We start from the raw sequence: 22561 nt of genomic DNA on the forward strand, positions 1-22561 counted from the left end.
ACCCAGAGCTGCTCTGGAGACACATTAAAGGAACAGAAGCAACATCAGTTTGTATCATTAGTTGTGTTTGTTAAGGCAAGCCACATTATTATTGTTGTTCATATTGTGATTAGAGTTCAAAATGCATGTTTGACCAGACATCACAATCTTGCAACTGGTGTCAGAAATAGAAAAAAAGGAAAGCAAACTCCGAATGATGTAACTGAACAATCATCGCCCAAAGCTAGTCCGGTCACATGGTGGGTCTCTTCAATGTCCCATTGCCAATGCCATGTCTGAGAATGCATCGTGTGCCTGCATCACTCATATAAAAGTTTAGGATTATAAAAGAGATATTTGTTGTCAAGTTGGTAGTGTGGTATCTTACTTTTTAAAAGGTTGTGAGGAAGGCAATAGGAAACTGCATTGTGAATCCCTCATGTTCCTTTAGAAAAGCCCAAGGCACTTTTAATAGCTTGGCAGACATTGAAGTGTCACATTGATATTTAATGGCTTTCATAATCTTGATTAAACTGAAGAATAAACTGATTATAAACAAAATTTCAGTTTAAAGTTCAAACGATTCCTATGCAAAATGTTGATTCTCTGACTCCACTTATGTTTACACTTACTTTTATTTTACAAGGAGGATGCATTAAATTGAGAAAAAGTGACATTTGTGTTTCTTTTTCAATTAAATGGTGTTCTTTTACATTTTCTATTCATCAAAGAATACTGAAAAATCTAAATATTAAGCAGCACAACTGTTTTCAATATTCATAATAAAAATAGTAGTAGTTTCTTGAACAGAAAATCAGAATATGAGAATGATTTCTGAAGGATGAATGAATCTGCTCACAATGTACCTTTGCTATTAAATTTGAAAATATCCAAATAGAAAACATCCGTTTTAAAGTAAAATAATATATCAACATTTTGTTGTATTTTTGATCAAATTAATGCAGTCTTGTTGAGCATAAGAGACTTCTTTCAAAAATATGTCAAAATCTTACCAATCCCAGATGTTTTAATGTATGTTTGGTATTTTGGAAAAAACTGAACCTTTAACCTTGGGGTCTTTGGAAATGCAAATTAAGTCACAGTGAATTTTTTTATGAACTCTTTTTCATTCATTTTACATTTTAAGAGTTCTGAACCTTTAAAAAAAATTGTTGCCTCAAGATACTACTCTTACAGATCAGTAATATCGACCTATCTGTGATTTTATTGAGTCAGAGGCACATAAAAAAAAAAATAAAAAAAAAAGGTTGCATCGTATGAATTACCAGGAGACCACAAGCCTTGGTCAAATCCCCATTACTGCTCAATACAAACTCTCTTTCCTTCCTGATGAGTAGATATTCTTCCAACTAAAATAGAGTGGCAGTCAGATATTGTGAGAGGAGATAGGAAAGAAGAGGAGGAGGTGGCAAAGGAAAGGGGGGGGGGAAAGGAGGTGGTACGGCTCTGATGGTATTTCTTAAAATGTCCTCTGAGTATGAGGGCACGTCCAGATCGTACATGACGGTGGTCGGCCTGCTAGCAGCGGTTTCTTATTATCAGCAAGTCTGTAATCTTTCCCGGACACTGAAAGGACTAGGACTCATCTAAAGAGAAGACTGAATTGATTGGATTATTTTACACTAGACATATCAGAAGAGTCATTCTTGGTGGAAACAACAGACGTGAGCATCTATAAAGACATTCATCTTCCCTTTCTCAAACACTGAGACTGCTGAACAACCACAGCGAGGCATCCATCTATTTCGAGCTTTATCATTGAAGGAGACAGCTTACATTTTGTCAACCGGCATAATAGAGAGTCAGTTTTCAACATCCGTCTGTGGAATATACTGAAGAGAGTGAACAAGAATCAATCTGTCTGCAAACAGCGTTGTGTCCACATCTTGGCCCAGTCAGGAAGATACAATAGAAAAAAAAAAAATTTAAACTGTCTTTTTCTCACTGAGGTTTTAACATACCTCTTTCGGCTCTTCAACATCCCCAGCAATAAGAAAGCATCACCAGTCTGACTCTATTCCAGATCGTTCCATCAGGATCGTTGATCACAGAAACATATATCACGGTGAAGCTTCTGCTGAAGTCTGGAGGTCTCTGAGGCTTGATGACTGTCGGTCCACCAAGTAGTTCTGACCACTAATCGCACATCCTAACAGCAGAAGAGACCGTGTTCGCAGGTGAAGAGGCAGAGCGATCAAGAGTCTGTTGAGCATCATCACAAAACAGCCAATTCTTTACCCATCAGTTAACAGAGACAAACACACACCTGTTGGATCTTCAACAGACACATGTTGATTCACAACTATTAAAGGTATGGAAACAATTCTAAACATACAGTTTGTGGAGAATCGAAATGCCTTAAATATCCCTTACATTTCTAATATGTGTAGGTACATATAAACGTGTGTGTGTGTGTGTGTGTGTGTGTGTGTGTGTGTGTATACATCCATTCCCTAGAAACGCATCTAGGGAAGACATAGTTGGACACCTTAGATGGACATATACAGTCGTGGCCAAAAATATAGAAAATATCAAAAATTAATCTGCATTGTTGAGAGTTTTTTTGTGTGTTTCCTTGTCGCAATCTGCAATCACCTGTAGGATGACTGTATGACAGCTGAACATTTCTTGCAAAAAAAGTATAATATATAAATAATTATATTATATTATATTATAATTCAATTTACAAACAGTTAAATGTAATATATAATTTAAAAATATAAATATAAATGTCATAATAAAAGAAATAAAATTACTTGAAATGTCACATAACTCAAATATCTATGTTCCTAATAGGGATGGCTTCCTGACATTAATCAGAGTCTGAGAAGTTGAGGAATATTTTGAGCGTGAAGTTTAGGTATTACACTGATCTAATTTAATCTAACCTTGCAGAATTTGGCTGTGAATCAGTATTAGGTCTCTCTAATCATTTTACATGTTGTGAACTAATTGGAAAAACCTGATGAAGAGACAGTTATGACGGTTCCCAGGAGATTATCTTTGAATACATAGACACACACACACAAAGGGAGCCTTGAACAGAGACTTGTGAAGGAGTATCTTATGGCCAAACTCAATCTCTGAAGCTTAGCCTTGTTGCTCCTTCTGCTGTTCTTAGTTTCATGATGTCAAGTTATTTCAGTCACGCTGTCAGCTGCATTAAACTGCTGATCACACTCTTATACATACACACCCAATTCTTCTGGAAAAGCTCCCACAGATCATCTTCTGATTTCTTGACTGTGAACAAAACATGTCCATCTGTTCAGGGGTATAAAGGCAGACAGATATTTCTTATTTTGCTTGGAGAAGCCAATCATGCAAAAGAATCAGTGTAAGAATCTAAATTTAAAAAGTCTATTTTACTGAATATTAGTAATATAGAATCTCTGTTTGTATTATAGGCTACTGACTCTGAATTCTACATCCATGTAACTATCAGGCTTTTCGCCCATGCCACGCCCATGTGTAATCACATTGGTGATGTCCGGTTTTTGATTTTTTATATATATATATATATGTTATTATATTTTATGACACCGAAAAAAAAAAGGTCAAATTTGTACACCAATGTGTTTTTTTGTCATTCAGCATTAAATACTGATTTGAAACAAAGCAGCTTCGGCCAATAGGGGGAGTGAACGCGCGAGAGGTTGTCATAGTGATGCCTGCGTTCACTCCAGACAGTGAGCTGTAACTGAGGAAAGCCTTGTTTGACCTCTGAGTTTCTCCTGATAACTCAGGTGTGGGTTCGCAAAAGTGAGATAAAAGAAGGTAAATATCCATGTCAAATCATGTACGCTCACGTTTCTTATGTGTTTGGAGTCAAACAGCTTGTTTGTGATAAAATAAATCGTTTTAGCTAAATCGAGTTAATCGAGATGAGTTTTTCGAGAGTTCACTGAGCAGAGCAACGGATGGTCTGTTATCATTCCGGCCAACGATCTAAATGCAAATGGAAAAGTACTTCAGAATGTGATAACTTACACAAGGAAGTTTCCGAAATTGTAAAGTTGTATGTATTTAGGGAAATGTGCGTGTTAAAAAGGAATATGATGATAACTTGTAACGCTGACGGTTACAGTTTGAACAATATTATTGTAACAGCTGATGATGACGAATGAGTGACAGAGATTCAAACGGTTATAGAAACTGTTTCCACAGAAAACATAAGGGCTTAATAAAGGTATTTTAAAGTGTATTTTACACAAGCTGATAATTATAGCGGAGTTATGATGAAATGTGTTTTATAACAAGAGTAAAATACAGGAAACAATATTTGAAGATTTTGTCATAAACAAATACAAAAAGAGTACAAGACTGCTTTTGTCCAATGGGAACATTAAATAAATAAATAAATAAATATATATTCTTTAAAAAAAACTAACTACATTTCTAATCTTTTTGTATTCTATTTTCTTTTCATTTATTATGCAATTGTATGTGTGTGTGTGTGTTTGTGTGTTTATAAAGACCTCTAACACTAGTTTTCTCTGTTCTTTTTTATTATTCTATCTGTTTTCTTTTTATTTATTATTTAATAAAATCCCATGCTACATACACTGTGTTAACCTAACTGAGACTTGTTATAGCACTTATAAATCATTGCTCTTTTTGTTGTTTTTGATTGCTTCCACTGTCCTCATCTGTAAGTCGCTTGGGATAAAAGCATCTGCTAAATGAATAAATGTAAATATATATATATAATGAGATTGAACTAAATGGTTTTTTTGAGAAGGACATTGCAGAGAAATGATTTTTATACTCCTAACATGACAGAGAAATGTTAATAAAGGCACTGACGAGCTGCGACTGAGGAAAGCCACTAAAATTGCTTGTCCCTTTTGTTTCTCCTGATAACTCAGGTTCCATTCCACACATTCTTTTAGTAATGGTCCATGTGTTCCACACCCCACGGGACCCGTAACATTTTTTTATTGTGCCGTCTGCCATAGTGCTGACTCAAACAAACAGACAGGACAAACAGAGACAAACGGAGGAGCGTGGTTCTCTTTTTGAAGGCTGTTTGTAAAGTCTGTTTAGCAGTCCCTATCTATCTCCAGATGCCCCTGCTGCAAAACTCCCACATTGTTCTCCTTACCTCGGGTAAACAGGTGCAGAAGGGAGTAGGTCTTGACACTGTCCTCCTGAAAATTTCACTGACACAGAAATAGCGCTGAGAAATGTTCACTTACAGTTAGACTGTTGATGTCTGCTGACCTATGATCTAAAACATCCCTGCAACAACAACAACAACAATGTTTGGTTTACATTAGCTTCAGTTAGGCTGATATGGACAAATCATCAGTTATTTTATTTACTTTAAATTACACCACCATTAAGTTTAAACTAACTCATTAGGATAATTGGCAAGCTACATATCACATGGTTAAAGTATGTACAGCACCTTTCCCATGCTAAAACAAGACACTGTACTGTCACATTATAACATAATATTATATAGTCATGCAATATTGCTAGTTTATCAGCATGGTTGTGATTCGCCTTTAGGCCATTTATGTGACATGACCTTATTCAACATTGAATAAGGCCATGAGTGATGAATGGCTTTTGAGCACCTGGTCGCTATCTTTTTTAAGAAACTACTTATTTTAAGTCTACACAACTACATTCTCACCTAAAACTCTTAAACTTACTTTCTGTGACACAACAGGGGTGGTATAGAGAGACTGAACCCACAGCACAGTCTTTCAAATGTGCCAATAACCTCTTTGGACCCAGAATCTTGAGCACAGGCAGATTTTTTTCAAGTGTCTTGTAAGAGGGAAATTATATTGTTTAAGATTGTTTCCTTAAAGGGGAGGGGAGTGAGACACACTCATTGTCTTTAAAGACGTAGTTCCCACATCTGATGCCAAACTGCCCTTCGCAGTAATTTCACAACACTATAAATATAGAATATATTCATATAAATATTATATATGGTTGCAAACAATTTGATATAAATAAAACTAACTATGTGAAGAATAATGAACAGTCAGTTTAGTCATTACCGTATCAAAACGTATTGTTAAAATAATTTTGGAGGGGCATCAAGGTTCAGACTGATAAACTTCTGGCAGGGTGTATCCGAATAAGGTCTGTTTACACAGTGTGTTTCTGCAGTTAAATTTACATCCAAATATTTTTCAATACTTCCCACAGACAAACTGACCCTTAAACTCACAGTCTTACCCAAGATCTCATGTTAAAGCGGTGAGAGTATTCTGGGTTCCCTCTTCCCATGAACCCCCTTGAGGACTGAGACTCTGACGCTAAACTCTGTGTTAATCCAGAGCGAAAGAAAGAGAAACCAACAAAGTTCATGACGCTGTGTGACTGGTACACAATTACCAAAAAAATTCAAGTCAAAAAGTAAAAAATGAAACACTTTATCCAGCACACCCTGCCCCTAAAGGACATTGGAACATTTCCCACGACATTCAAATTTGACAAGCTTTAGCAGTGGATTGTAGAATTAATTGTGCTATTTTTAAATAGTGTGTGCTGAAGTCATTAAAAACAACTCAAATATAATTAAGTACCATGTTGTACTATTTTAAACACATGTAACGTAATTAAGATGCCAAAATACTTCATTAACTTCATTGATGGGACATGGTACTTTGCTGGAAATATTCATGTTTCCTTTTAAGTGATAACAGGAAATGTTCAGCCATCAAATACCCAGAAAAGAAAAATGCCACTAAATATCCTATGCCTATTTTTAGCAGGTTCCTCAAATTCTTCTGTCTCCTTTTCCCAGACTCCCAGCACTTGAGTGTGTGGGAAGAGTTTGTATCGAAGAACCGAAATCTACACACACAAACACAACACAAACAAATATACAGTCGCTGCATGTTTGACATCTTTGTTCTTGTTTTATAATAGCATGAGAATACAGTGCAGTATATGACTATGCTATCTAGGCCAGAGTTTGAAATAGCATACTTGCATACTACTAGTATAATTTCCCCTTATCTAAGCACGGCAGAAATAGTGAGGGTAGTATGCTAAATGCAGCCTAGAAGTCATAATGTAACATTGTGAAGGTGTACAAGCACAATGCATGAGACACTTAAATGTAGTTACAATTTCAGAATGTCAAAAATAAAAAAATAGGCTCATTTTCCAACTCCTCTATATTTAAGGCCCCGGTATACTTAAAACGAAGTTAGTTTTCATTCTTCGTTTGGGGCCAAAAATAAGTTTTCCCAGCACTGCTGGAGGGGGGTGTAGATTCATGTATACATAACTCGCGACGCTTGTGCATATCCCCAAAACACAACATCAATGAAATCATGAAGTTTAGGCAATCTATGAGTGAGACGGGCACCAATGGTCAGAATATTATAGACAAAAGAATAGTGATTAGCAGCAGTTCAGAGTCAAGTATCATGTTTGCAATACAAAAGAACCATTCCATAATCAATCCTTTATGGGAAGTGTGAATATCTTATAGTCTGAAAACTTAAAGGGGGGGTGAAATGCTATTTCATGCATACTGAGTTTTTTACACTGTTAAAGAGTTGGATTCCCATGCTAAACATGGACAAAGTTTCAAAAATTAAGTTGTACGTTTGAAGGAGTATTTGTGTTCCAAAAATACCTCTTCCGGTTTGTCACAAGTTTCGGAAAGTTTTTTTCGAGTATGGCTCTCTGTGACGTTAGATGGAGCGGAATTTCCTTATTTGGGTCCTAAGGCACTTCTGCCGGAAGAGCGCGCGCTCCCGTATAGCACAGCACAGACTGAGAGCACAGACATTCACTGATCAGAGCGAGAGCGTCGCAAAATTTCACAAAAGGAGTGTGTTTTTGTGTTGCCAGGGCAAGACAACCCTGCACAGATTACCAAAATAAAAACAGCATTAAGGGACCAGTGGATGGAGTTTATTTTTACAGAGCATCAACGGAGTTGTGCAAGTGTTTGTGTTTGTTCCCTGCATTTCGAAGATGCTTGTTTTACAAACAAGGCCCAGTTTGACGCCGGATTTGCGTATCGTTTATTTCTTAAGGATAATGCAGTCCCAACGAAAAAGGGTCACGATCGTGTGTTGGAACCGCAGGCGGTGAGTAAAACTGCTTCAAATATCTCTGTGTTTTGTTAACTTAGCTATAGGCGCGTAAGCACATCAAGTAAACAACAGGCGATGTTGTCATCAAACTGCACTTTCCACATATACAGCTTAAAAAAAAGTGGAACTTAGTCATTTTCCAAAACCGCTTCCAGATGTCGTTGCTGATGCTGCTCTTGTTAAATTTCAGCCTCTGGATCGGATTCTGGATCATAAATATACGCTGAATCTGACTGTTAGCCATGGTTTGTTTTGGTTGGTTTTGTCCTCACGGTAATGTCACAGCTTTCAAACGCTCTCAACGCAAAAGCCTACTGGCGCTCGTGATTCTTTAGCTCCGCCCACACGTCACGCCTCCAGCCGGTCGTGTTTTTCCGGGAAAAATCGGTATATAGTGGTAAATAGTGTTCATTTATTTTAATAAACTGGATAAATTGTAAATCTTTTTATATTTTATGTGGTGTCATGATTTAAAAACAAAGGTATATTATTGTATTTTCGTTTGACATTTCACTTATTGTATACCCTTTAAATTTGCTTATTGAACAACAACAGCAGCAGCAGCATGATGTAACATTTATTTGAAACAGCTACTTGCTACCTTATCTCTACTCTTTCCTTTCATTTCTTTTCATGGTTTTGGAAAACTTGTCTCGGATGATTCTCTATGTCACCTTTTGCATAACTCCGGGCGTCGACACCAAGCTTCTTGCAGTTTCTTTCTAGGAATGAAATGCTTTCTCTGAATCTTTAAAGTCTCTCCGTGAGCGATCTTACAGGTGCAGATTTATTTGTGCCAACTCAGCTATTCGACACTCCAGTGTATTCATGTTGCTAGGGACTAAGCCAGAGATATTGTTATATTGTTATAAACAAGGAACTTTGCAGCTGTACCACATGTGCAACAGGTGCAATAGTATTACAGTACGCAGCGCCTCAAAATAGACCTCAATGATACTTTCCCTCTTTTAGTACTAATGTTTAGCACAAGTATGTACAGCAAAAGACTTGAACTGTTACAGTATGAAAGTCATTTAGTAAAGGATAAGTTTTCCCTTCATTCACAGTTTTTTTTTTTCTTCCTCAGGCTCTTTTGACTAGTCATGGCTGACTGGACTCTGCTGGGGAACTTTCTAGAAGAAGTCCAGGAACATTCCACTTCGGTGGGAAAGGTGTGGCTTACGATTCTTTTCATCTTCCGGATCCTGGTCCTGGGCACGGCTGCCGAGTCCTCGTGGGGCGACGAGCAGGAAGACTTCACCTGCGACACGGAGCAGCCCGGTTGTGAGAACGTTTGTTATGACCGAGCCTTTCCCATTGCGCATATCCGCTTCTGGGTGCTCCAGATTGTGTTCGTGTCCACACCTTCTCTCATCTACATGGCACACGTGATGCATAGTGTCCGCAGAGAGGAGAAGAGGAGGAAAGAGCAGGAAGGAGGAGCACAAACAGACAGAGATGGAGAAATGTACCCAGAGGGAGACGAGCACTGTGGGAAGCAGGATGAAGGCGGAGGTGGGAAGTTGCAATTGAAGGGTGCTTTGCTACAAACATACGTAATAAGCATCCTCATCCGCTCTGTAATGGAAGTGATCTTCATTATAGTCCAGTACCTGATCTATGGAGTCTTCCTCAATGCGCTCTACGTGTGTAAGGCCTCACCGTGTCCACATCTGGTCAACTGCTACATCTCGAGACCTACGGAGAAGAATGTGTTTATTGTGTTTATGTTAGTGGTAGCAGCTGTGTCGCTGTTGCTCAACGTCGTGGAACTGTATCATTTGGCGTGGAAGCAGTTTAAGGGTAGTTTGCAAAGATATAAGGCTTCCAAACAGCGACTGAATACACCATCCACCGTGGCTGCACTCTCACCAAACCGAGCCCGCACTCCACCTCCTGACTTCAATCAGTTCCTGACATCACCACCGTCTTCCCCTACCATACACCCATCCTGCCCACCCTTTCATGACCGACTGGTGCACCAACAAAACTCTGCGAACATGGTCACCGAATGCCATCGAGGTCAAGACTTCCTAGGGGTCAACTTCTTGAGCTTCTCGCATACACCTACAGATATTTCCAACTCATGTACCTCACCGCCTTTTCTTAGCATTGAATCTGTTGGGGACAAGAGAAGGTTTAGCAAGAGCAGCGGGACCAGCAGCCGCATGAGACCGGACGACCTTGCAGTATAGCACTGACCAATCACATCTGAAAAAGGGTCCCTAGCCATAAAACTTTTACAAGATTTTGCACTTGACCCAACATTTATTTCATTCCTTTCTGATTGACTAAGCCAGAATATTGGTTCACGTGTTTGCACAAATGATGTGAGTGATGCATAAAGAGTCATTCAGCTTTGAAAAAGTCAACATGAAATTAAAATGGAATTTCTTTTATACTTGTTCCTGGTCCTACAATGAACACTTAAATGGTGCATGTTATTCTAAAGAAATCTTCATAATTTTTCATCAGAATTTATAAACTTCCTCCATCTCCGAAATACCTTTCGTCACTTTGCATTTTGACTAATGCATTGGAAACTGACTGCATTGTCAAAAATCGAGCAAACCTTTTGAGCCCTGAGAGAGAAAAAACAACAAGGTGAAAGGGTGATCTGGGGTGAAGAGATCTTCAAATGTGATTAGCTATGTTTACAATGCCTGAAATTGTTACAAGAAAAAAGGAATGTAAAACATTTTTTTTACTTTTGCGTTAATTTTTGTATTCCTATAATTGTAAAAACAGATGTTTGTTCTTTAAGCTGGGTTATGTATTTTTTTGAGAGATGACAGAAAGATAGATATAGCAGATAAAAACAAAAGAGGAAATCATCTTGAGGAAAAAAAAAAAGGCTTACGATAAGGCAAGAAGTAGAACGTGTAAACATTGGATCAGCTTTGAGAGAACTCAAGGAGCGGAAGGCCTGCGATCGGATCCCAAGGTTGCTTTGTTTCTTCTCGATAGGTGAGTATTGTTGGTTTTGCTTTGTTTCACAGAATTAATATATGCTGGCTTTTGCTTGATTATGCTTGTGTGTCATAATCGTTGCTTGGGTTGTGTACATATGTGTGGGCCGGAGCTATCAAAGTTGGGGCAAGACCGTTTTGGGGTTGGGGCGTGTTTGTTTTGGTGATTTGAAATATCCACACTGGCTACCAGAAAACTTATTTCTTAGTTAACATATACTGCAGTGAAGATCTGACCACAAATGTCAGCATACAGTGACTTTAGTAGAACAAACTTGGGTCAGTTCTTTTTACATGTAACAGTTTTGTAGTAATAGCAAATCCATCAGAACAAGACATCCACACACAAAACCCTACCCAACCACATTACATCTAACAAATCATGTCACCGCTACCACTAGATGGCGCAATCACCCTCCACTTGAACACCATGATAGTCAGTAGAGAAAACTTGCACTCATCAGAATGTTCAGTGTAAGCTAATAGCTCATGTGTTGTTGTCATGACACTGAAGTGCCTTGCATTTTGTGCTTGTGGATAAATAGGGACCAAATAAGTGAACCAGTCTCCTTGCAGCAGCTGCTAAATCTCAGCTAACCTCAGCTAAAATTAGCCCTGCTACGGAGAGGACTCTCCTCCAGAAGTAAGAGCAACATGTGCTGGATCATTATTGCACCACAGCAAACACAGACTACATTTTGAAAGATCTTGCTAAAAGAAACAGGATGGAGTAGGACTGGTCTGCTTCCACGCAAGTCAAGCCATGGTCAGCCGAGCATGAATTCTCCACGTATACAAATGAGCAACTAATTAGCATCAAATATATTTTACATGAATGAATAAATCCAAAGTAATCATATATTTGGGATTTACCTGATGGTTTTATGCAAAGGTAAAATGCATAATCTTGTGGAATTGACATTACAACATTCTAGCACCAAATTATATCTTTAAACACTTGCTGCACCACCCCTAAACTGGATTAAATGTTACACCCCCAACTCAATCCTAAAGGAAATATCATCAAATGCAAATAATAACAGATCCCAAATTGTCTTGATGGCTTTGTGCAACTGGCATGCAATAAAATAACTACCACTAGGGGGTAGAAGAAGACCATTAATAGCCATGAGATACACACAAAGGCATTGAGACTCTTTATACCAAACAATATATTTTATTTGTAGTCCAACACCACAGCCCAGCCTTTGGAAGTGGTTCAGTACCAAATTCAATGGAGTTACACATGACAAGCATCAACACAGGAGGGGCAGGGACAAAAGGGACAACCTATAAGCTTTTTTCTTTTTTAATAGTCATTTGTTTTCTACAAAATAAAAAAAAAAGAAAGAAAGCCCACCCTCCAGTAGCTCAGATGTTGTCAGCACTGCACTTTACAGCTGTACACAGCCAAGCAATTAAAAAAAAATCTTTTCAATGTATTCCGCAGTGGTGGCAAACGGCTACAGCCTGACTGCAGTCCCGGATATACAGACAGAAGCCTGAGCGTCACTGCAGAACTGAGTGCTGGTTCATGGGGTTCAAAAATACCCCTCCAGAGTCACCCTCACCTGTACCCAGACCAGCTTACAGAGTTTCTAAAACAGGAACAGGAGATCACACTGCATACATCCGATTACTGCTCCTACTGACGGTCAAAAAGTGTTTTTCTCTACAATAAAAAAGGAGAAAAGAAAACACTATTTTTTACAGTTAATTCTTGTTTGTGCTTTTTTTTTTTTTATAATACTATGATCTGTATGAGGTCTTAGTTTGGTTTTATTATACACTGGAGTAGCAAAGAAAATTAAATTTAAAATATTCTGTACGCCCCACAGTACCCAGTATTTTGTGGTGGTGGTTGTGTCACCTACTGTCCACAAACAACCACCTCAATCCCCCCTATACAAATGAAGATGAAAAAAAAAAACTATAGAAATCACTGGTAGAATCCCTTTAACAACACAAGTACAGTACACACATACAAAGAGCATTTCCTGTTTGGAGGGAAGTGATGCGATGAGATGTAAACATATAGCCAAGACGGTGCACCTTGGGACAAAACGTTCCTTGACTTTTCCACTTTCATGTCTGTTCTTTGAGTTCTTGGACTTTCTTTTTCCAACAATCTTTCTTGGTTTCCACCGATGTATAAAAGTACAATGAAACCCCTAAATCGTTCATACTTGGTTTGCTGTAGACTTTATATGTGGCACCTCGTCCACAATGTCAAACAAATATCCTCGTCATGAGTCGGTCTTGTAAATTCCATATACATTCCCAAGAAAAAAGTATTTTCCAAACAGTGCCGGACCTGAGCCCAACTTTGAGGAAAGCGCAATTAGCTTCTCACACCTTCAATTGTTAAATGAGAAGATTCCCTGTGAACACATCCCTTATTCTAACCAGGTGTCAGGGTGTGTATGTGCACAGAAAATGTCCCGGTTTCCACATATATCTGCTTAATAACACAGAGTCTTTTTGTCTTTCATTACGAAGGTTTTTATTTCACAGGTGGGACAGTTTCCTGACTGTTTGTAACTGTAGTGGAGGCTCAAAACATTATATTCCCAGGGTTCCCTGGGCCAGGGTTAAAACCCATGCCCATATCTGCTGCCATTCCTCGAGGCCTCATCTGAGAGGGCATCATCATAGTCTGCTGAGGACCGCTCATCCCTTGTAGTGACATCATCATGTTAGGAGAGCCCACAGGGCCAGGGTGGTTGTACATTGGCCTTTCCTTTCCTTGCATCATTCCAGGGCCTCCCATCATTCCTGGCTGCTGGCCAGGAGACAACATCCTGTGCTGTGGCCCCATCATACCCTGACCCATGAAACCTGGGGGTCTCATGGGGTTGTGGCCTGGATTACCCATGGGCATGTCCTGTGGTCCCATATGTCCAGGGCCAGGAGGACCACCCATTCCCTGCATGGGGAGGCCCATCCTTGGATTGCCCTCACCCATCATTCCCTGCATGTGGGGAAAGCCAGACGGGTGTGGGGGCTTCCCACCAGGGGCGTCTCCACCACGAGGGAAGTAAGACAGAGTCTGGCTTGGCTTCTCAGAAGGGATAATTCGAGAGAGGTCAAACTCGGGGATACCTGACGCACCTGGTCGCATGACCTCATGTAAATCCGAGTCATTGAAGACACCCGGCATGTTATTAAACTCCTGGCCTCCTGGAGTGTTAGGTTTACACATAACTGGCTCACCACCAGGTCCATGAGGCATATTGCCCATCCTGCCCAGTGGGCCCCCTTCTCCCTGGAAACCCATCCCATGAGGGAAGCCACCCTGGTGCCCAGGACCATTGTGAGGAAAGGGAACCTGCTGTGGAGGTGACTGTCCTGGAGGGAAGCCCTGTCCTCGGTGAGGAAGAACCATACGCCCTTGTGACATCATCTGGTTGCCCATGCCAGGGTCTTGAGAGACTGGGTTCATCATCATACCATGAGCCATCATGCCTGGACCCATAGGCCCAGAGTGAGGAGGCATATTAGGGCCCATAGGATTGGGCGAGGGCATCTGGTTTGGCATGCCATGGGAAAGTGGCTGGGAACCCATAGTGTTCATCCCCATTGGGCTGAGGGAAGACATGGGGCCAGAAGAGTTGGGCGTCATCATTCGAGGATGACCTGGGTGATGGTTCACACCCATACCTTTAAAGAGAACAAAAAGATTTTGATTTAGTGGAAAAGGCCTCGCGAAAATGCTACTATAAAATTACTGCATTTTCAATAATTCTTATAGACATTACCGGGCATGCTGTTGTTCATAGATGGCAGGTTTGGCGATCGAGCAGGCGGCGAGTCATCATCAGAGCTAGCCACGGTTTTGATTGCATCATGGTAAAGGGGTGTAGAACTGGGCATTGCGAACTTGGACATGCGGGACATCATGATGGAAAGTGGATTTTGGGATAACGTTGGCTCTGGGGGCATTGTGTAGGGGCTGCTGGATGGAAGACTTCCTGGCACATTCATGCCACCTGGCTGACTGGAGGAACTACTGGAAGGAGGAGCTGAGGGAGGAGGATTAACACCTGAGAACAAAGGAGGGCAGAGGAGGTTAACAGAAGAGAGGATATGTAGAATGATGGAAGAAGATCTTTTACCAATGACTTTTTAAATCTGACACCTATTAGGTCAATAGCTGCAACAAAAACTTTATTTAAAAGTTCTGCTAGAACAGTGTAATTTGCAGGAATAACTGAGCAAATGAAAACAATGTGCCACTAAATATTGTCCTTGTTATTTTGATGGCCCCATTCAGATATTCTGTTGAGTATAAATAACTTTATCTGTCAACTAAGTCTCATTACGGTTTTGGTAGACTTTTAGGTCATGATTAGGGTTAGTAGAATTTAGGGTAAATAGAATCAAAATTACTTTAGTCAGTAGAATGCCTGTTCAACCATATCATGTCAGGCAACCAATAAAACAAGATGTTAACAGATATTAAACAGCTGGTGTACTCATACTCTAATGTCTGGTAATTGACATGTAGTTGCAAAGTTCCCTGTAGTCAACAGATAGTCTAAAGGGGACCATCAAAGTAAAGTGTTACCAAAGTCCCAACAGAGTTGCATACCAATGAACAAAGACTGGGTCCACATAAAATATGCCATATGTACAATAACTTAAAAGTAAACCTAAAATATACATAATGATTAATAATGACATTTGTTGAGAATTTTTTTTTTGTACCTTGCTCTATATTGCCCATCATATTTGGTGATGTCATACTAAGGGGAGGCTTGTTCTGAGGGATTCCTGGGCTTTGCATGGGCGGTTTGGGTGAAGACGTCCAGCCAGGGGAGGGGGCAGGAAGCGAAGGAGACTTCATATGGACGGGTGATGCCCCTGCTGAGCCCATCATGGGAGGAGATTTAATGGCTGCCGCTGCTGCTACTGCTGCAGCTGATGGTCCACTAAGCATACCAGCCAGCTGGGACGGTGTCTGTGGTGACTTGAGGTTACCTGATGGCGAGCCCAGCATTGGTGACTGAACCTGCCGCAGTGTTGGAGACTTTAGTGGGTTAACATTGACGTTGGGTGAGTTTGCAGGGCCACACTGGACATTCAGGTCTGAGGGCTTGCGACTCATATTCCTCTGGCCAGGTGGAGGCCCTGAGCTATTGGGAATCTGGTTCGGTGGTAAATGAGGCATGTGACTGAGACGACCATTTCCACCCACATTACCTCCTCTTTGGTCAGGTCCAAAGGGTGGCTCGCCTCTGGGACCTCTTTGATTTCCAGGGCCTTGGGGACACATGCCAGGGAATTGTCGGTTAGGTACCATGTTAAGGTCTCCTGGATGGGGCTGGTCTGGGAAAGGAGGCCCCTGCATCATTCTCTGTGAAGGAACTACATTGTCAGGCATTGGACCTCCACCTTGCCTCATCTTCATAATTTCCTCTGGACTAAGGTTCATTGGTGGTTCTCTCATCTTAGGGAGCATCATCTGAGGGCCAGGGCCCATGTTTACATTGAGGTTTCCAGGTCCCATGCCAAATTCATTCATGTCTCGACCAAGACCTTTCACAAACTCCATTCTTGAGGAGGGGCTCATGGGACCATCACCTGGCATTCTGGGAAAAATCATGCCACCTCCATTTCCAGGCTCCATGGGTCTTTGATTACCCATCATTCGATTCATCTCCATCATTATGCCAGGTGTCAGACCCATGCCTTGTTTATCACCCATACTTTGATGGAACATAGCTTCCTGTACAGACTGAGGATTGGGGAATCTTTCCACCCTTCCACCCGGACCTCCAAACATGCCTTGCCCGGGAGGGAATCCTCTCCCATCCCCCATTTTTGGCATTTCATCAGGCCAGTTCATTCCAGGTCTGGGCATAGTATTGGGCCCTCCTTCCATGTCAGGGTTCATCATGCCAGGGAAACCAGGCATCCTCTGCATGTGTGGATGCATCCCTCTGGGACCCATGTTCATCTGGTCAGGGAATGGTTCAGGGCCACCAGGCCCCCACACCTCTCCAGGATTCATCTGGTAGGGCGGCGGTGGGCCTCTTATCATTCCTCTAGGTCCACCCTGATGAAGCATCATGTCTCCCATTGGCCTATGCTGCATTTGTTCCTGTTTGCGCTTCTTCTCCTCATAGAACTCTTGCTGTAGTTTAAGCCAGGCCATCTGCTCTGGGGTCAAATGGTCTCCATGCTCTCCACCAGGACCTGGATGTGAGTTCATAGGTCCTGGACCTTGTGGAGGGGGTCCAAGATCATCTGGAGGAAAGGGCATGTCTCTAGGACCAGGTGGACCAAAGGGAGGCCCATCTGGCCGTGGTCCTCCTGGACCACCTGGCTTCCCAAGGCTTTTTGACTGGGCCATCATCGCCTGGAGAGGCCCTTGTTCTGTTTTCTTGGGTCCTCCTTCCATCATTGCTGAATTGGGTGGGGGTCCACCCATATTCCCTTGGCCCATAGAAGCCATGTCCTTGTCATCTGGGAAGAGCATTCGCTGTATATCACGTAAAGTCTGTAAGGAACGTTCCCTGTGTTCAAGTTGCTCTTGGGAAAGGCCCTCAGGGTTGTCCACCATGCTAGACATGATTTCATGAGCCAGCTGCTGGTGGTGTTGAGCTGTGAGCTTAGCATCTGCCCCTTTAGGTAAATCGAGGGATAGGAAGTTCTGTTGAGGGCCAGCATTGGAAGGCTGGTTGGAGGGCTGGCTACCAGGTGTCCCTGCAGAGTTGCTACCATCATGGGATCCAGCACCATCCTGTGGGCTACTGCTGGGGAGGCTCTTAGAGTCTAAACCAGCTGAAGGTGCATTGTCTGGAGGCAGACTAGTTGGTTTTGCCCCCTGGGCTGGTTGCTGAGGTTGGGTGGGTTGCACTTGAGGTTGTTGCTGCTGGCCTGACTGCGCTACTTTAGAGGCTGCTTGGTGGTTCTGATCACTGGCGAGAGATGAGGGCTGTTGCTGGGATGGAACTCCTTGTTGTTTAGTGTCACTTCTGAGGGACCCAATCTGATTGTTCTAAAAAAAAAACAAAAAAAACAATCAATAAAATAGAATTTTTTAATGCGCCTGTCTTGACATTTAACAGCAAATAGTTTAGTGACATATTGTAAACACAATTTAATGATGTCCCTTCTTACCAGGGGGAGCTGGGGTTTTCCACCCTTGCCATTAGAGATATTATTCATGTGGTAAGTGATGATATTGTCTACATGTCCCGTTATTACTGAATCTGCTGCCCTAAGATGGGAAGAAATGACAGTCACAGTCAAAGCATTGCATAACACTTCTGACCAAAAACAGACTTATCTTCAATGTCTAATTTGGATGAATTGTGTATTTATTTTCGTGTAAAAAACTTTTGTCAATGCAAGTTTAATATGTATAAAACTGAGTTAAGTTGTGACAAATTAAAGTCATTTGTTGGTTGATTTTCTTGAATGTTTTAAGCAATCTGTATCTGTGGCGCTATTATAAAATTGTCTGTCTATTTAGCATGCTTAAACAAAAAAAGTCAAACAACACAGGCTCAAGGAGCATAAAAACTTTTCAGCAATACTGTTCAGTGATGATAGTGGCACAGAAAACACCCATTTTAGCTTTATTACAGAACATATTTATTTCACTCCCACCAAATTAAACACTAGTAATGGGTACTGTGACTGTCCATAGCCACATATACAACAGTGCTAGAAAAGGATGGACAAATAGTTCACAGAAGAAACTGACACTGGGCTAGTGAAATGGCAGATGATCTAGTGTGATGGCAGAGCAGTAATGGCACTGCTCTGTGGGAGACTTGTTTTATGGTCACAACGTCTGACAAAGTTTCTGACACATCCTGTCACAAACATTTGGCATTCTAATATCTGTCAACTGAGGAACTAGTTTAGGTAAACATGTTGCTGTCAGTGCTCAATTTCTTAGCACAGCAAAAAGGAAATATGAAAGAGAGAGATTGTGAGAGTGGGATTTGGTTCTTTTAAACTAACAAAAAAAGCATGGCACTATGATTTAACAAAGCAACTGCATTTTAACGGTGTACCTGCAAGGTACATTCAGGATTTTCGAAAATCAAATTTAAGACCTTTTTAAGACCTGCACAAGTAAAATTTAAATCATAGCAGGGTAGGGCAATGTCTATCGTAACATATAAACTGTAAAATGACAGCAAAAATAATGATATACAGGTCAGATATAAGTTTTGACAAAAAAACAAACAAAAAAAAAAAAAAAAAAAAAAAACAGCTGGACTTCTATTGGACTATTGAATTTAATCTATTCACTGCCACTATAAAGCTTGGAAGAACCAGGACTTCGATAAAATTCGTCTGAAAAAAAGAAGAAAGTCATATATGCCTGGGATGACTTGATGGTGAGTAAATCATGGGGTAATTTTTATTTTCGGGTGAAGTATCCCTTTAAAACCTTCTTGTACCATTCAAGACTTTTTAGGACCTTAAATTTTTTAAGGACCAGCGGAAACCCCGACCTGAGGGCAGTGCTAAAATGGCATCTAGTTTCAAAACATGAGCACACGTTCACATTTATATTATGACAAGCATCACTAATTAAGAACAAACAGGAAATCTTTACTTGTTGGCCATCTCTGTGGTGAAGACGTAAACGACCTTTGACCCTGGTTTCTGCCCACTTCCCAATTCAGACGCTGTGCTCTGTCCCCCTACTGCATTGTGGGTAGGCGTAGAGGCAGAAAGAGCACCAGGATCTGGCTTTATGTCAGCAGAGTTGCAGTCTGTGCAAAACATGATAAGCATTATAGACATTATCACATAGCATCAGCAATAAGATATGTTTTGGCAATCACTGTTTAGTGATGCTAAAAGAAATACTTCAAATGTCATTAGTTTGCAAAGAGAATTCGTAATCACAAGTCAATTTCTTCTAATTATTATTAAATAAAGTTTTGCCACCAGGTGAAAACTGCCATTAAGAATTGAATACCTACATTAGGGTAAAAACTGATTTATGCTTTAAACTCATTTGATTATAAAACACAAAAAATGAAATAGTGGAACTACATACTGAAGAATCCTGGGTCGTCTTCATCACTCTCTCCACCTGAACACCAATCTGCGCCGCTGTAGGGCAACCGTCGCTCTCCAACACATAACCTTTTCGCTCTACTGCCCATTTCTTTAGAGAGAGACAGAAGAGTAAGATTACCGTGATGTTAATGAAACAGTCATACGACTTCTACTGCTGTGAAATACATTACTACTAAATTGTGGGGTTGTTCCTCAAACAAAAAGGTGGATAGTAAATGCAACAAAATAACCAATGGCTGTGTGAAGCAGTAACAGACAAGGTTTAGTCTGAGCAACAGTCCTCAACATTTTTTACATCAACATGAATACAGTCATCAGTGTTGCATAATTTCGCATCACTCTCGCGGTGCTTAGATGTCAAACACCGATTGGTCTGTGCAACGCTGCTTCAAGTCGAACACACTTATTATGATACACATTGTTAGTAGCTTGTACCTGTGATTGGTGATCAGTTTGGTAATCTAGAAAATCTGTTGTTGTGTTCCGGAGATTAAATAAATGAACTTGCTTTGTGTTTAAGAGTAACATTTTAAGTAAACAATTTCATCTGTAGAGCAATTTATTAAATATCCATATCAAAGAGGTAATATTAAATTCTTTTGTAAAACAACAATTATTGGAATATGATGTAGACCAGAAAATAAGGAAAAAATAATTGCGTTTTGTTGTGAATAATTGGTTGTGTGAAAATAGCTTTATAGTGGCCTCTCCACAGGGAAAATGCGACATTGATGCTAAAGGTTCAATTCGATATTTTTTCCGGGTTAAGAAAGAAAAGAGATTTTGCAAATGCAGCAGCTTCATGATAAAGAGTTGATTAAAGAAACTAAATGTTATGAACTAGAGATTGAAAGAATAAAAAACAACAATCTGTTCTGACAACTCCAGACTGAGTTCGAACAGAAAAAGAAGCTGAGAAATCCGCACGAGATCATAAGCTGCAGGTGGATCGGTTGAAATTGGTAAAGGAAGGAAAAATATTGTCAGAGTTTGGGGAGAGAGGTTTAAGTTTATCTGGAGGGTTTGATTTGGCCATTAATTTGAGACTGCTTCCCAAATTCAATGAACATGACACTGATGTTTTTTCTACTTTATTCGAGACTTTGTCTATATAAAGATTCAGATTCAAAGATTCATTACATTTAGATGACGCTTTTATCCAAAGCGACTTACAATTGCTATATATGTCAGAGGTTGCACACCGCTGGAGCAACTAGGGGTTAAGTGTCTTGCTTAGGGACACACTGGTGTTCAAGTGGATTCGAACCTGGGTCTCTCACACCAAAGACGTGTCTTATCCACTGCGCCAACACCACCCATGCAGAGAGAAATTGGCCGTTGTCTATCCGAATTGTCATACTGCAAACGGTGATTACAGGCAAGGCACAGGAGACCATAATGATTGAATTGCTTCATCCCTCCTTTTATAGCAATCAGTCTGCTCTAACAAACTAATTATTATCATAGCGATTAACCTGACTACAACTCATTCACACTTTCACATGTGCTGCAGACATGATTAGACAATTAAATGTTAACTGGTCATTTTGTGTAAGGATCAACAACAACAAAAAAAATTGCCAAAAAGTACTTTTTACAAAAAAAAAAAAAAAAAGTAAATACATTTTTTTTTTTGTAAAAACTTTTTTTTTGGACAATTAAGCTTTTAGCAATGATGTAAAATGCATCTAATCTCTACACAATAATCTAAAAACAATGTGAATAAACACAACAACAGCTTAAGCAGCAAACTTTGCAAAACACAAAATTTATGTAACTGCCAAAACTTTTGGCCAACTTTTGATACACTGTGATTTCCATTCGTTATAAATTCCATATTTGTCTGGAAAGCACTGTGCTATCCTTTGTCATTCTTTACTCATGCCATGTTGACCAATCAATGAAATTGTGTTATGAAATTGTTAAAGGAGTTTAGGATGGCTTAAAACAAATATGAGCTATGAGCTAGGGGCTATATATCAATGCGATTGTGACGCGCATTTCGTCACAGCGGTAAATCGCCATCACCTGCTTTCAAATGGAGCACCATTTAATACACAGAACCGTAGTTTACTGACAAGTTATGCAATATCGCATTCATTATCGAAGGCCATTCATCTGCTTAAAAAAAACCCACCTACAAACAACCAAATCAGCTGACCTCCAGTGAGGAAAAAAAGTCAAGTCAGTGTGAACAAGGTTTTACAAAGACAATACAGTCACACTATTGTCAGTGTATATCCAGCTGGTTAGTTCTCAGACCACAACATCTCACTGAAACTAGGACACATTCAGGTCAGAAGGAGAGATATAAGACTTCCTGTGTACGGACAACACACACAGCTCAAACGGCAAGAGTAAACCTCGACAGCTTGAACAAACACAAGCATACAGAGAGACAGCTTGTAAGGCTGGTTGGTGTGCGAGCATACAAGCACATCGGTACACAAAAGAAAAACC

The 22561-nt window shown here is 40.3% G+C and overlaps 2 protein-coding genes across 4 annotated transcripts in view; one reads left to right on the forward strand and one right to left on the reverse strand.

The window, feature by feature from the left end:
• The first annotated feature begins 1494 nt into the window (after window positions 1–1494).
• On the forward strand, window positions 1495–12695 carry LOC128017798 (gap junction alpha-5 protein-like). The gene is made up of 2 exons (XM_052603358.1): window positions 1495–2311; window positions 9166–12695. The coding sequence occupies exon 2, from the start codon at window positions 9182–9184 to the stop codon at window positions 10271–10273; it is 1092 nt and encodes a 363-aa protein (XP_052459318.1). The 5' UTR covers window positions 1495–2311; window positions 9166–9181; the 3' UTR covers window positions 10274–12695.
• The window catches only part of LOC128017789 (B-cell CLL/lymphoma 9 protein), a 51141-nt gene continuing 40784 nt past the window's right edge, over window positions 12205–22561 (reverse strand). For 2 of the 3 annotated variants that reach the window (XM_052603327.1, XM_052603335.1), the window contains exons 6-11: window positions 20079–20189; window positions 19629–19788; window positions 18173–18272; window positions 15755–18050; window positions 14806–15090; window positions 12205–14707 (exon numbers count right to left, since the gene is read on the reverse strand). In XM_052603327.1, coding sequence (XP_052459287.1) covers window positions 13602–14707; window positions 14806–15090; window positions 15755–18050; window positions 18173–18272; window positions 19629–19788; window positions 20079–20189 — 4058 coding nt within the window. In that variant the 3' untranslated portion in view covers window positions 12205–13601. The remainder of the gene's footprint in view (window positions 14708–14805; window positions 15091–15754; window positions 18051–18172; window positions 18273–19628; window positions 19789–20078; window positions 20190–22561) is intronic. The other variant, XM_052603342.1, reaches the window with a different exon arrangement.

The sequence above is a fragment of the Carassius gibelio genome, chromosome A1 (assembly GCF_023724105.1).
Source record: "Carassius gibelio isolate Cgi1373 ecotype wild population from Czech Republic chromosome A1, carGib1.2-hapl.c, whole genome shotgun sequence".
Lineage (NCBI taxonomy): Eukaryota > Metazoa > Chordata > Actinopteri > Cypriniformes > Cyprinidae > Carassius > Carassius gibelio.